This window comes from Neophocaena asiaeorientalis, unplaced genomic scaffold, assembly GCF_003031525.2.
Source record: "Neophocaena asiaeorientalis asiaeorientalis breed wild unplaced genomic scaffold, Neophocaena_asiaeorientalis_V1.1 scaffold242, whole genome shotgun sequence".
Lineage (NCBI taxonomy): Eukaryota > Metazoa > Chordata > Mammalia > Artiodactyla > Phocoenidae > Neophocaena > Neophocaena asiaeorientalis.
Genome location: NW_020172451.1, coordinates 266315 through 279781, shown reverse-complemented (window position 1 = coordinate 279781; position 13467 = coordinate 266315). Strand labels below are relative to the sequence as shown.

Below are 13467 nucleotides of genomic sequence, written 5' to 3'. Positions count from 1 at the left end.
GGCAGGGGGAGCGGGGGCAGAGGGGTCCAAAGGCTCACCCAGGGGGTCAGTGGGCATCCCCGTGAAGATGACCCGGTACGTGGTGAGGAAGACAGCGCCCTCAGCCGGGAGCAGTGCGGGGCCGCCCCTGCTGCCCCCGGCACCCTCCTCACGCCCATCCGGCAGCAGGTAGACACGCAGGCCGTCCAGCACACACTCCTCACCGGGCAGCAGGCGTGGCCGAAGCAGTTTGGGCTGTTTGGGGACAGGAGCAGTGCCTCAGAACATAGCCCAGTCCTGGTGCCCGCCACTCCCCGGCCCCTACTCACCTTCTGGATGGGGGGCAGCCTCTTGCTCTCTCTCTGCACGGCCTCCAGGGTCTCGATGTGCATCTGGACGATGTCTGGGGGAGAGCAGTTCTCATGCCCTGGCCTGCGCCCACCCATCCAAGGGGAGTGTTTCCAGGCCCAGACCCCATACCTGGCACCATGACATGCAGCCCCTTGAGGTGGTCGCTGGTGACCCCACTCTCTGTGCAGACCTTGTCCACGAAGCGGTTGATGAAGCGGACCACGGCCCCGGGCACGTCACAGGTCTCTGCATCCTCGAAGCCGCTCTCTGTGTCGTAGCTCTCCGCCACGCTGCCTGCCATGCTGGGCCGGGGAGGGGCACAGTGGGCACAGGCCACCCAACCCAAGGCCTGTACTGCTCAGGTCCTGCCCCCAGGCCACACCCCACCTGCTGGTGAGCAGGCTGTTGCTGGCGCTCTCCAGGTCGCCCAGCCCTGCGCGCTCCCGGAGCAGCCGGCTCTTGGTGCTGTCCAGGGGCAGGAGCAGGTAGCTCATGCGGCTGGCGTAGTGGATGGCCTGGCTGAACACCGTGCTCTCCTCCTTCTGCACCAGCTCCTGCTGCTTCTCGCGGCTCAGGGTGGGCCACAGGCGCCTCTGCTCAGATGCCACGTCCAGGGCAGAGCGCTCGTCCTCCTGCGTGAGTGCCTCCCCAACCTGACCCAGGGGCCACACGTGAGCCAGAGCCAGGCCAGCCCCATCCCGCGGGCCCAGGGAGTCCCCACACACCTGGGAGGGGTCTCGGTCCTCGGCAGGCTCCAGGTAGAGGGCCCGGATGTGGGTCTGCACATCCCCGTAGAACATGGCCTCCCAGAACTGCGGCGTGCTCCACACTACGTGCTCCTGCACGCAGCTGTACGCAAACTGCGTCACCCCTGGGCTCAGCTTCTGCGGAAGCCAAGAGGGAGTCAGCGGGTGCAGCCGGCAAGAGGTTGGGGAGACTCTGTCCGCCCCAGCACTCACCCGGCAGAAGGCAGTGACCAGGGGCAGCAGAGCAGCTGCGATGCCGTGCTCATCCAGGGAGGTGCAGTCCTGCAGTAGGGCCGGGGGCGTCGGATCCCGGCCCCGTGCCATTCACACCCCCACCAGCACCGCCGACAGAGCAGCACCTCCCATCAGTCCCCGAACCGTCTGCACCAGCTCCCCAGGGCTGCTCGGAGGTTGAGGGCAGGAGGCCCCTGCACCAGCCTCCCACAAGGATTCTCCCCACGCCACCCTCACCGGCAGACCGGGGCCTCCCAGTTGTCGGCACCGCCAGCAGATGCACCCTCATGGGTGGGCCGGGGAAGCCCTGCCCGGCCCCACCCTGTGGCCACAGCGCCAGCAGGGTGTGAGGCCCGGCCTCACCTGCAGACAGCAGTTCATCATGCGGACCACGAAGTCGAACTGCTGGTGGTCAAGGACTGCCCGGTTCTGTTGCACATGCAGGTGCAGCTCCTGGGCAAGGCAGCGGCGGGCCGCACGCCCCTTTAGGGCCCTCAGCACGGCCGGAAGCAGCTGCGGACGGGGAAGCAAGGGGATGAGGGCACGAGCTTATGTGGACCCAACCGTGCCCTGAGGCACAGGGAAGGCCTGGCCTGGACATGGGGGCCAGAGCCCAGGCTCTCAGCACAGAGGAGACCGGAAGCCATCCGGTCAGGTGTGCCCAGACTGGGGCTTCAATGCCCCAGAGAGACCAACGCTCTAGTGGAGCCAGCCCCCCGCACACGAACCTCACAACACTGCCAGTGCTCTGAGCGAGACCCCACGGCTGGCCAGGGCCCCAGCGCCTAGAACGCACAAGCCTAACGCAGAGCCAGCAGCCGGCTCAGCACTGGGCGGGCCACAGAAAGGGCTGCACTTGTCCCGTTGATACTCCCGCACACTGTGAAACGACCAGGAACCCGATAAAGGGCTGGTTTAAGAACTAGGTGCTTCACAGAGAACCGCGCAGCTGTGAAACACAAGACAGACTCAAACTGGCTGTCCTGAGAGACCCAAAGTGTCAGTGGACATCACAGAGGGCAGAACGCTAAATGAACTCCACTTTCTGCAAGTAAAAACAAAAAGACACGTGTGAGTCGACACTAGTTTCCGTGAGCGATAAAGAAGACACTTAACAGTAGAGACTTTCAGAGCATTCTGACGACTAGAAGTTGAAGAAAATTCCTCCCGCGGAGCCTCCCCAGCAGGCTGCACCCAGCTGTTCTGAGGTGGACCTGGTGTCCACCTGCCCTTCTTGCCAGCCCAGCTCCCTCCAGCCGCCTGCAGGAGAACGAGGGCCAGGGCTCCTCTGAGAGCCGCTGCGCTGGCCCAGGCCGCCCCCACCCAGAGCCCCCAGCGCTCCCTGTGCCCGGGTTACCCTCACCTTCTTGGCCTCAAGCATCTTCCCCTCGAACACGTAGGAGATGCAGTTCCGGACCACCTCCAGCCGGCGCGCACTGTTGCCGTGGAGCCCACTGCTCCGTTCCAGTATGGCGGCTGGGGAGCAGAGAACGTGCTCACCTCTGACCTCACGTCCACCCTCGGCCACACTCAGGCTCCCCCTCCCGGTTACGCACTCATGGGGGGCCCTGAGGGCACGGTGGTCTTCTTCTCGGCCTTCACGGCCGGGGGTGCGCCCTGCATCTTGGCTGTGGCCTGATCCACGATCCACTGCACCATGCCCTCGTCTAGCCGGGGGAAGGGCCGGGGCGCCCGCCGCAGGTGGCTGGCCTCCCCTGGCCTCTGCACCTTGTGCATGGCCACAGCAGGGTACGGGTTCTCCTGGGGGGGGACACAGGCAGGATGGGCGAGCAGCCCCAGGCCAGGGCAGCACAGTGACCCGCCCCCTCGTGCCACCTGCCTTACGTTCTTGTAGAGCTGCTCTGCCAGTTCCTTGACATGACGCAGGACACGCTGGGGGTGGCTGTCATCCGCCCGCATCCGTGCCACCTCGTGGGCCACCAGCTGGAGGAGGAAGCAGGGTCAGGCGGGCTGGCTGGGGCAGGGAGGGGGGTGATGGCGGCTCCTCCCAGCTGGGGTCGGGGTGCACCTCATCAAATAGGTCCGTAGGACGGTAGGGGACCCCGCGCTCCGACACAAAGCCTGCAAAGGCCATGCCCTCCAACACCTTCATCAGGAAGTCATCCTCCACCAGCCCACGCTGACCCAGGAAGGCTGCCTGCGGTGCACAAAGAGGTCAGCCCCTCGGGCACTCACCTTCTGCCCAGCCCCGCCCCCACCTGGCGCCCACCTTATGGAAGCGGATGACAGGCTCCGGGTGGATGCGGACCATGTGCAGACACCAGCGGTAGCCTTGCAGGAGCTGAGCAAAGAGCCGCAGGAAGACGGCGCGCAGCTCCTTATCCTGGGGCATACGTGAGGGCAGGTGAGTGCCAGGCCCTGAGCCTTCCAGGCACCTCACCCTCCTGACCCTCCAAGCTTCCTCCACACAAGCCACAGGGCCTCCTCTAAGACTCGGTGCCAACGGCCACTCCTGTGCAGGACCCTCCGAGGCTCACACCCACCCCACGCGGCCCTGGCGACCCCCTGGAGGAGTGCTCAGCACCGGGTGGGCCTGGGCCCCCGGAGGGGCAGCGACCCCCACCTGCATCTTCAGGGAGGAAGTGGACGTCGTAGGTGGAGGGAAGGCAAGATCTGCCAGCTCCAGCTCTGGATCCAGGACCTGTGGAAGCAGCAGGGAGCAGGGTCAGCTGCACACCAGCCCCACGCTCTGGCTTCCTCTGGCCACCAAGTGACCCCACCCCAGCCTGCCCGAGGCACCAGCCTCCCCGAGGCCCCCGGTCCTGCCTCACCATGCTCAGAATACTGTGTGTCTGGCTCTGCAGTGGCTCTGGCAGGGGTGGAATGTGCACACACTCGGGCACAGTCACTGTCCCTCCATCAAGATCAGCTACAATCACATCCAGCTGTGGACCAAAGGGAGCGAGCGGTCAGAGAGCCACGGGCCAGTCAGCAGGGCCTGGGGTCAGCCCAGCCTGGAGCAGCCCAGCCTGGAGCAGCGAGGCAGACGCCGAGCAGGGCCCTCACCAGCTCCTGGGCCTCTGCCTGGAAGGCAGCGTTGACTCCGATGATGAAGGGTGTGGGCGTGCTGAGCACCTCCAGGAGCTGCGCCGGCAGGATGGGCACGTACGTGAAACTGCAACGGGCCAAGGCTCAGCGCGACAGCCCGAGGGCCAGGGCGGGGCGGAGGGACTGCGGGGCAGTGGGCAACGGTAAGGTCAGCACCTGTATCTGAGAGGGAAGAGCAGCGCCAGGAGTCCCCGGCAGGCATCCGAGAGGCGCTGGTAGCTCCGGGACAGGAAGAGCACCTTGTGCTCCGTGAGCGCCGCACAGAACAGAGACAGCACGTTGGTGATGCCTGAGGAGGAGGACAGGCTTAGAGGGTGCAGGCGCCCGCCCTGCGGTGAAACCTCGATGTCTGTCCGCCAGCCCCGGGAGGGGAGACGAAGGACTGTGTAGGGGCTGTGGGGCTGCGGGCACCAGGCTCACCCAGCTGGCGGAAAAGCAGGGCCACGCTGCAGCGGCTGATGGGCAGCGAGTCGGTGAGTGGGGTCTGGATGACCTGCCGGTCCCCAGCCCCCAAAGAGATGGTTCTCTGTAGAGAGAGAGGGACCAGTGCTCAGCTGCTCCACCCAGACCTGGGTCACCCCCAGCTTCACAGCCTCAGGCAGGCCTGGGGGAATAACAGACCCCGAGGTGGGACTGGCCAGGACGGGCAGCACAGCACAAGGGAAAGGCCACGCCTGGCCTCTGTCGGCCCAAGCAGTGCTGCAGAGAAAACTCTGGGCCTCTGACCTGGGGTGGGGACGGGGCCTGGGTGGGCAGAAGAAACAAAGAATCCGTACCACTCCGTCCTCAACAGAGTCCAGCTGCACGGGACAGACAGGCAGAGAGACACAGTTAGACACACCCACACGTGGGGACACAGACGGGGGGGTGGACAGATAAGCCAACACTGACACCCAGAGACAGGCACACCCAAGGAGGGAGAGGACAGAGGAACCAAAGGGTGCCAGGTGGAGAGCCAGATGCGACATGGGACACAAGACAGGCAGGGCCAAGAAAAGAGGACAGGCGGCAGCACCAAGACGCAGGACAGTGTCCGAGGCTGGGGCCGCACTCCGCCCAGGCTGGACTCCGAATGCCTACCAGGCCCCACCCCGTGGCCTCAGGCACCAGCGGGTCCTGTGGCTGCAGGTGGACAGCAGCTGCCTCCTGACCCACCTGTGAGCCCCCGGCCAGAGGGATGATGCACGTCAGCAGGTTCCCAACCACGTTCTCCAGGCCCACGTTCAGGCCCTCCACGTGGATGGTGTAGATGAGACCCAGGCTGTTCTGCAAGGACCACAGATCGGAGAATGACGGCCCAGCCAGCGGGAGCACCCCGCATCCTGCCCTGTGCCCGGCTGCCCGCCTCACCCTGAACACCTCCGCATGGTCCAATCGAGACACCAGCACCAGCGTCTTTGGAGCAAACAGCTGGCCGGACGGGCCAGGAGCTGCAGTTGACAGTCCCACTGGGCCTCCCTCACCTGCCTCCTCTTCCCTCTCGGCAGTGTCCTCGGTGCACAGTCCTTCCTGTGGACAGAAGCCCCATATGCCAGGCTCTCAGGCAGGTCTCCTGAGGCCTGGGGGCTGGGGGTGGTGGTGAAGGGGGACACGGGACACAGGTGACTCAGACAGGACTGGCCCTCTGGAAACTTCAGCCTTTGTGGGGTTGGGTCAGCAGGACCAGACACACACAGGACAGAGGGAGTCGGCCACAGTCAGAGGCACGGCCCAGGCAGGGTTACCTGTGTGGGCTCCACGGGCTCCCAGAAAGTCAAGCACGCGCAGTAGTGCCGCTCCGAATTGATATCGGTGAGGACAGCAACAAAGAAGGTCGGCGGGTTCCTCTCGGGACACAGCTGCCACCCACTGGGCTGGCAAAACTATCGGGAGGAAGGGGACGGGGGTCAGCAGTCAGTTCCCTCTAGCCCCCTGCCTGCGAGGGACTGCACAGCCAGGGCCTGGAGGCCGGGTTCCAGTGCAGCCAGCAGCAGCCTGCTCTGTGACCCACGTGCCTTGCCTCCTGGACCTCAGCCTTCTCCCACACAAAAGGGAGTAAGAGCCTCCGGCCTCACTGTGCGGGGCGAGAACCCTGTGATGCAGGGCATGGTCCCCACCACCAAGAGGGAGCGACAACAAGACGTGATGTGGGCACCAAGCGCCCGGCCAGCCAAGCCTGCACCCCCGCCCTACGTTCTCCAATGCAGCTGATGTCTCCTTGTACCCAGCGGGGTCCTCACGGTGCCTGCCCCCCACCGTCTCAGCACCCCAGCCCTTGGCTCCAGGCCCTGGGGGAGCACCCACACTCACCAGCTCGATGCCCTGGGGGAACGGGTTGTCCTCCCAGTCCTTCTCTGGGAAGCGCTGCAGGATCTGGCCCTGGCCTTCCGCACTCCCTGAGGACAGGAGCAGGGGTCAGAGCACATCCCACCTCCCACCCCCGCACCCGGTCAGGAGCCTCAAGGGTCCAAGTGGAAACATCTCACCCATCCTGGCCCTCAGGTGGCACCAGACCAGCCCCAGCTCCCAAACCTATGGTTTCCCTAAAGACAGTCCTGTGAGGAGGGGTCCCTAGGCAGCCACAGACCCCAGGACCACCAGAGAGCATGGAGAGAAGCCCCTGCTGTGGGGTCGGGGTCCCTGCAAGCCTCTGGCTGGGCCAGGCACCAAGAGCACAGGAGGCCCATCACAGATGTGGGGGGGGGGGGGGGATAAATTGGGAGATTGGGACTGACATATACACACCATTGTATATAAAACAGGTAACTAATAAGGACCTACCGTATAACACAGGGATCTCTACTCAGTACTCTATAATGAACTTAACGGGAAAAGAATCTAAAAAAGAGTGGATATATGTATATGTATAACTGGTTCACTTTGCTATACAGCAGAAACTAACACAACATTGTAAATCAACTCTACTCCAATAAGAAAAAGTTTTTTAAATGACCTGGAAATTTTAAAAAATAAAGTAAAACAAAATAAACTGTGAGAGCCTCAAAAAAAAAAAAGGGGGGGCACAGGAGCCCCAGCCCAGGGGAGCAGGGGGAGATACTCCCTACTCCCACCCCCACTATCCCCCTCCTGGGTCCCACCCACTGTGTCAACACCCCCAGCCAGAACCCACACCCAGCCTGCCACATGCCAGCATGCCCGCCCAACTGCATAGCACCTGCCCCTCCAGCAAGGGGAGAGCTGTTCCCGACTGTTCCACAGCCAGCGCCCAGCTTAGGCACTCGGCCCACAGCCCTGCTCCCCGCCTCCGCCTCACCTGCCAGCCCTGGGCCCACTTGAGAGGTGCAAGGGTCTCGCACCTGCCACCTGTGCCGGCGGAAGGACCACCCGTGCCTACAGCCCCAAACTGCGGCTTGTCCCCGCTGCCTCAAGAGGCAGACTCGACAAGCAAAGGTCCCAGAAGACAGCCAGAGAGGGGTGGGGCTGGCAGGAAGGACAGGAGCGCTCTCCCGAGCCCTGAAGGTGGTGGCACACAGGCCTGCTCCCTGCCTGCAAAGGCCGCCTTGCACACAGCCACAGACCAGGTTGCCCTGTGCAGCCCTGAGGGTCCTCTAGACCAGGGAGAAGGGCATGGCCCTGCACCCCCAGCCTGCTAGCTCCCCATGTGTTCCCCAGAGAACCCCCTCCACTCCCAAAGCCACTTGGCCCGCTAAGCCCCCTCCGGTCTGCTTCCCCCACTCCATGCCCAGGGCAGTGCTGCCAGGTCCAGTCCACACTGGCAGGACCAGCTGGAGGCCCCTGCCTCTTGCCCACCCTTTGTGGAAACAAACCTGGAGGCGTGACGAGGGTCAAGTCGGGGAAGCACTCACCTGGGCGTCGTGGAGGAAGGACGGGGGTCCCTGTTCTGCCCCCAGCTCCCACCCAGCATGGCAGCAGCTTGAAGCAGGAAAGACAAAAAGCTCTCCACCTTCACCTCCCACACTCGACAAGCAGGTCCAGCCCTCCGCTCAGACCAGCCTCAACACTACTGCCCACACCAGCAGAAGAGCAGGGGTGGATAGGGAAGGCCCAGAAAGCCCCCGTGTGCAGCCTCTGAGGACCTGTGAGATGCAGTCCCACGTCCAGCCTGCCTGGTCCACCTGTGACCTGAGTGGGCACAGGAGCCTCAGACCGAGCTGGGGGCCTGGGCACAGGCCTGGACCCAAGGGCACTGGCAAACGGACCCCAGCAGCCCAAGAGCACACACTCCCCAGGCCCCCAGAGGCAGAGGAGCTGGGCTGCAATCTTAGGAACCCGCCACTCTCCAGGATCACGGAGGCAATACCAAAAAGGTCAGCAGCAGGCAGGTTGCTGCTGGCTGGGGGAGCAGGGGTAGTGAGGGGCTGTGACTCTGACTCACCAAACCTCAGCTTCCTGCTCCCCTCCCCCTCCCACCACTGACACTGAGAGGAGGTGGCAGACAAGACAGGGTGGGGGAGGACAGGTGTCTGCTGGTGCCTCACCTACCTACACACACACACACACACACACACACACACACACACACACACACCACACACACACACACCCCGAAGCCCCCAGGGTCCATCCAGGCCCACTCCCAAGGGCCACCCTCAACAGGCCCAGGCTGGCTCACCCTAAACTGTGGCTCCTCCCCCAGGGCCAACTTGGGTGCAGCCCCAAACCACCATCTCGGCTCAACCCTGGCTGGCACCCAGGGCTCACCCAATTCTTGCCACGAGGCAGCAGGAGGAGGAAGGAAGGGAGGTGTGTGTGGATGGGGACAGTAGCCTCTGCCCCATCTCCCTCCCGAAGCCAGTGGGCAGGTGGCCTTCAGGGGGCTGCTTTCCACAGCCTCTCCCCCAGGGAAGTGGGCAGAGTGGCTGGCCACCGGCCACTGCCCACCCTCCCTACCCCATTCATCGTGGGGAACGTCTACTCCCACGTGCAGGGCTCCACCCTCCAAAGAACTGAGCGCAGGCTTTCCTGGAGGTGTCCAGGCCGCCTACAGAGGTTGTGGGGCGGGGGCGCGGGGAGGATGGCACTAGGCTGGGCAGGTGAGCATTCCCCCGCCAGCTCCTCCTCTGGGCCATGATGGTCCCAAACTTGGCCCTCAGGTCTCAGCCCAAAGAGCATCACCTCCTCTAGCCAGCTCTCTGCACCCTGCCCAAGTCTGGGGCCTGCAGTGGGACCGCAAGAACCTCCCACCCTCTAACACAGCCTTCTGGGATTCCTGGTGCACCTGTTGGCCAGCTGAGCCAGACAGGAGCTCCACGAGCAAGAAGCTACATCTCCGCGTCCAGCGCTGCACAGCCCTCAGCCTAATTAGGGCTTGCTGATCACAGACAGCCGCCGCACCACCCTCCCACCACGATCGGCCCCGCTCACACGCCACAGGCAAACAGGTTCCTCAGTAGGAAGTCCAGGGCAGCTTCCGGAGCCCCAAGGCACACCAGTGCTCGCCGGCCCTCCCTGGAAGGGTGCACCGTGGATGCGTCCTGACTCCCTCACCCTTCTCTGAGACCCCAGCCTATGCCTCAGCTCTGTGCCAACAGGGGCCGGGCTGCAATCTGGCTGCTGGCCTGAATCCTGGGGGTTGGGGTAGGGCTCTGCCACATCTCCCAGTGTCCCCCACCCAGTCGAGCTCTTGAGGCCGTGAAGGGGACCTACAGCAGCTGAGTCCCCTGCTCTCTTGGGGTAGACAAGAGAGAGGACACCTCCACCCCATGGTGACAGGACTAATCCAACCAGCACAGCTGTGCGTCACAGGGCGGGACTTGGGGGGGCCCTAGGAGGAAGGGCACAGAGATCCCCTGAGACACAGATGGGGACAAGAGCTGTGTCCCCACAGCCAGCCCCAGAGCGGGGAACACAGAGCTCACGTTCGTCATCTGCTGGCAACGCCATCACCAGTGCCAGGCTCCGATGCCTGGGCCGGCCCAGACCAGCATGTGCTGTGGGCAGAGGCGAGGGAGGATGGCGCCCTCCGCTGCCCGCCCCTCCCTACACCCAGCGCACACACCCTGAGATGAGCCGGGCCGTAGGAAGGACGGCAGCGTCCTGCTGCAAACCCAACCTCCCACCTCAACACAAACCTCCACACACAGGCCGCTCCCAGCTGGCCACAGCACAGGACAAGTGCAGAGGGGCTGCAACCTCTCCAACCTCCCCGGTCAGACCCGACTGGCTCTGACCCAAGGACTTGGACCCTCGGGCTCCCAGGGTGGGGCTGGGAGCCAGCCAAGGCCATCCCAAACAGCCCCAACCTGCTCCAAAGAGAGGGCAGGAACATGGGTGGGGAGAGTAGATGGGGCCGAGGAATGTGGCCAGCTCAACATGGTCAGGACCAAAAGAGGCCAGGCCAGGGGTGGAAAGTCTTCTTCTCAGATGTTTGGGGGTGGAACCCCCAGCAGCAGGAGGGGTCCAGCCCCTCCTCCCTGGCAGATATGCACTCGGCCATCTGGTCAGATCAAAGACACACCCCGGCACTGGTCACACTGTGTAAAATCAGCTGACCACCATCAGGGCACTCCCTGGCCAGGAACTGGGCAAGGTAGTCTCTCTGGCCCCCACGAAGTCCCCAGGGCTGGGCCAGGGTGCAACACAGGCTAAACCCATGTCCTTAGTGAAGGAGCTCCCCCAACTCACCAAGGGAGGAGCCTACACCTTCTGAGATGAATGGAAGGGAACCACCCAGTCCCCTCCCTGCCCTCCTGCCTGGAGCGGTCTGCCAGGTAGTAACCATGAAAGCAGGGTGCTTCCTCAGGTAGGACTTCGGGACTCAGCCCAGAAGGTCCGCACAGGGTGTCCGGATCCAGGCCAAGGACAAGCCTTCCACCACTCGGCACTCTCCACTGAACCCAAAAGACTCTATGTCTTGCCCTAGCGTCCTAGGCCTGCCAGCACGCACGGGTGCCTGCGTGCCACCTCCCGCAGAGGTGCCCACTGTCTGTGCCAAGTGCTGTCCACACACTGGCTGCTCAGCATTAACAAGACACCCATCACTTCCTGGAGCCTTCTGTGTGAACAGCTCCTTGTGTGTATGTCCACCTTGTGCTCAGAGCAGCCTGGGAGGTCTGTGTCACTCACCCTACCCCCACATGAGGAAGGTGAAGTGCGGAGGGCCGAAAGACTGGTCCAAGGTCACAGAGGTATCAAGTGGCAAAGCAGGGACCACCGAGCCTCACGCGGCGCTCCTCTGCTTCAGACTCCCCCACCACCTCGCTCTGCCCTCAGCCCCACAGCCGGGATTCCAGCTCGTGGGCTTGTTCCTCACAGGGATGGACCAGTCATGCCAAGGGAGGCCCTGAGGCTGGGTAGCCAGCCAGCAGCTGACCAGCTCCAACCCCGGAAGACAGTGGTTAGGGGGCTCCATGGCCCCCCAGCACTACTGAAGGGGACATCTTGAGAATCACTCCTTCCGGTCACTTGGGGTGAGCAGGCACTGTGGGCGCCAGCCTTCTCCCCGGCTCTGCTCAGAGGCCACACACACCTGGGGTGCCCACCGCCCGTGTGGCTCCAGCCAGCTTGTCACGGAGCCCACCCATGCCTCCTCTCACCTTCCTCACATTCACTCCAGCTGCCACCACCATCAGCATGCTTCCCACACTGCCCTCGGCGTCCTCAGCCTCCAAGCTCACTCTGCTCATGCAGCCCCTGCCCTGGCACGCAGCCTGGGGGCCCTCACACTGGGGCAGCACCTTGGCCAGCCTTGTCTCCCTGGATCCAGTGCACCCCGCTGCTGCAGCTGGCATGTCCTCCTCACTGCCCCCTCCCCACATGCCTTGGAGCAGACAGCTCTCCCTCTGGGCCTGTTCAACACTGACAGTGAGCCTGCCACGTGCAGACTGCAGGACGAGGACAACTGGTCCTTGCCTACAAGAACGCCCTCCCTGAAGGGAGAGACATGCTCATGACTGAGGGTGTCGGGATGGATACGACAGGAGGAGTGGAGAGGAGGAGCGAGTGTTGAGTGAAAGGGCGCGAGGAGGGTCTGGAGAGTGTGGAGTCCCGAAGGTACAGGCTCAGCCAGAAGAAAAGCAAAGAGGAGTGCAAGTCCGGGTCCTGGATGGTGACAGAGGCAGCTGGGGTGACAAGAAGCAGGGTAGACTGGGGGTCTCGACCCCACTCTCAGGCTCAAGGTTCAGCCCCAGCCTGACCACACAGCCACCCCACCCCCCAGTGACACGCGTGCCCTCCTGCAGTTTGGGATCTGAGACCCCAGCTTAGCTCTGGGGTAGGCTGGGTGTGAGTCCCAGCCCCTCTGGGGGCTCAGACCAGGCACTCAACCTCTCTGCCCTGACTGCACTCTACACATGGGGGCAACGACAGGGAAACCTCGGTGGGCTGCTGGCAGGAAGAAGTGAGATCACGCACACAAAGGGCTGTGCAGGGCCTGGCACGCTGAGTGCACACCCCAACACTGCTGTCTCCACGGCTGTTGCTGATGTCACTGTCAGGCTGTTTTCTCCTACCCCCTGGGCTGAAGGGCTCTCAGACACGGGCGCTGACCCTAGACACGGACCTCCTGGCCATCGGCACCAGTCACCACACCACTCTCCCACCCAGGGCTTGGCTGCAGGCATGAAGTCGGCAGGCCCTCTGCCAGGAACACTCTTCTCTCTCCTCTCCACAGTTCCCTCTGAAGTCCTCCGAGTTCCAACTCAAACACCACCTCTTCAAGCAGTAGTCCCTGAACCCCACCCCTTTTCTGCATGCTCCCCAGCCTCCTGTACCTGAGACACGGCACACGGGCCGGAGGCTCCAGACCAGAGGCACTGGGGGTCAGAGGAGGGGCTTGCAAGTGAACGTTCCGTGCCCCTGGAAGCAGAGCCGCCCGGCAGTCCGCCAAAGCAGAGAGAGCCCATCCCACCCAACTGGGAGTCGGGAGGCCGAGCCGCCCCAGGGCCCTCCCACCTCCGGGGCGACGCCGAGACGCTATCGGCCCGGTTCTGCCCTGACTGGGGTGGGCAATCTCGGCCCGCCCCGTCTCGCCGCGCTGCCCACCTCGGGGAGGTCGGCCCTCCGTGACCCCCGACCCCGGACTCCTAACCAGGGCGGCAGGTGCCCGGCTGACCCTGGGGCTGCCCCGCCGCCCCGGCTGATCCTCCCCGGCTCCCGGTCCCCGGCCCTCAGCCCTCGGCCGCTCCCC

At 64.0% G+C, this 13467-nt stretch overlaps 1 protein-coding gene across 1 annotated transcript in view; it reads right to left on the bottom strand.

The window, feature by feature from the left end:
• The window catches only part of SBF1 (SET binding factor 1), a 34848-nt gene that overhangs the window by 16216 nt on the left and 5165 nt on the right, over positions 1–13467 (bottom strand). Inside the window, exons 2-24 of the mRNA XM_024737390.1 lie at positions 11876–12208; positions 9987–10104; positions 6669–6754; positions 6104–6241; positions 5730–5888; positions 5535–5645; positions 4800–4905; positions 4536–4668; positions 4338–4446; positions 4103–4216; positions 3895–3972; positions 3541–3654; positions 3340–3468; positions 3156–3254; positions 2867–3071; positions 2674–2786; positions 1674–1823; positions 1290–1358; positions 1056–1214; positions 718–983; positions 460–632; positions 309–382; positions 39–234 (exon numbers count right to left, since the gene is read on the bottom strand). Coding sequence (XP_024593158.1) covers positions 39–234; positions 309–382; positions 460–632; positions 718–983; positions 1056–1214; positions 1290–1358; positions 1674–1823; positions 2674–2786; positions 2867–3071; positions 3156–3254; positions 3340–3468; positions 3541–3654; positions 3895–3972; positions 4103–4216; positions 4338–4446; positions 4536–4668; positions 4800–4905; positions 5535–5645; positions 5730–5888; positions 6104–6241; positions 6669–6754; positions 9987–10104; positions 11876–12208 — 3232 coding nt within the window. The remainder of the gene's footprint in view (positions 1–38; positions 235–308; positions 383–459; positions 633–717; positions 984–1055; positions 1215–1289; positions 1359–1673; positions 1824–2673; positions 2787–2866; positions 3072–3155; positions 3255–3339; positions 3469–3540; positions 3655–3894; positions 3973–4102; positions 4217–4337; positions 4447–4535; positions 4669–4799; positions 4906–5534; positions 5646–5729; positions 5889–6103; positions 6242–6668; positions 6755–9986; positions 10105–11875; positions 12209–13467) is intronic.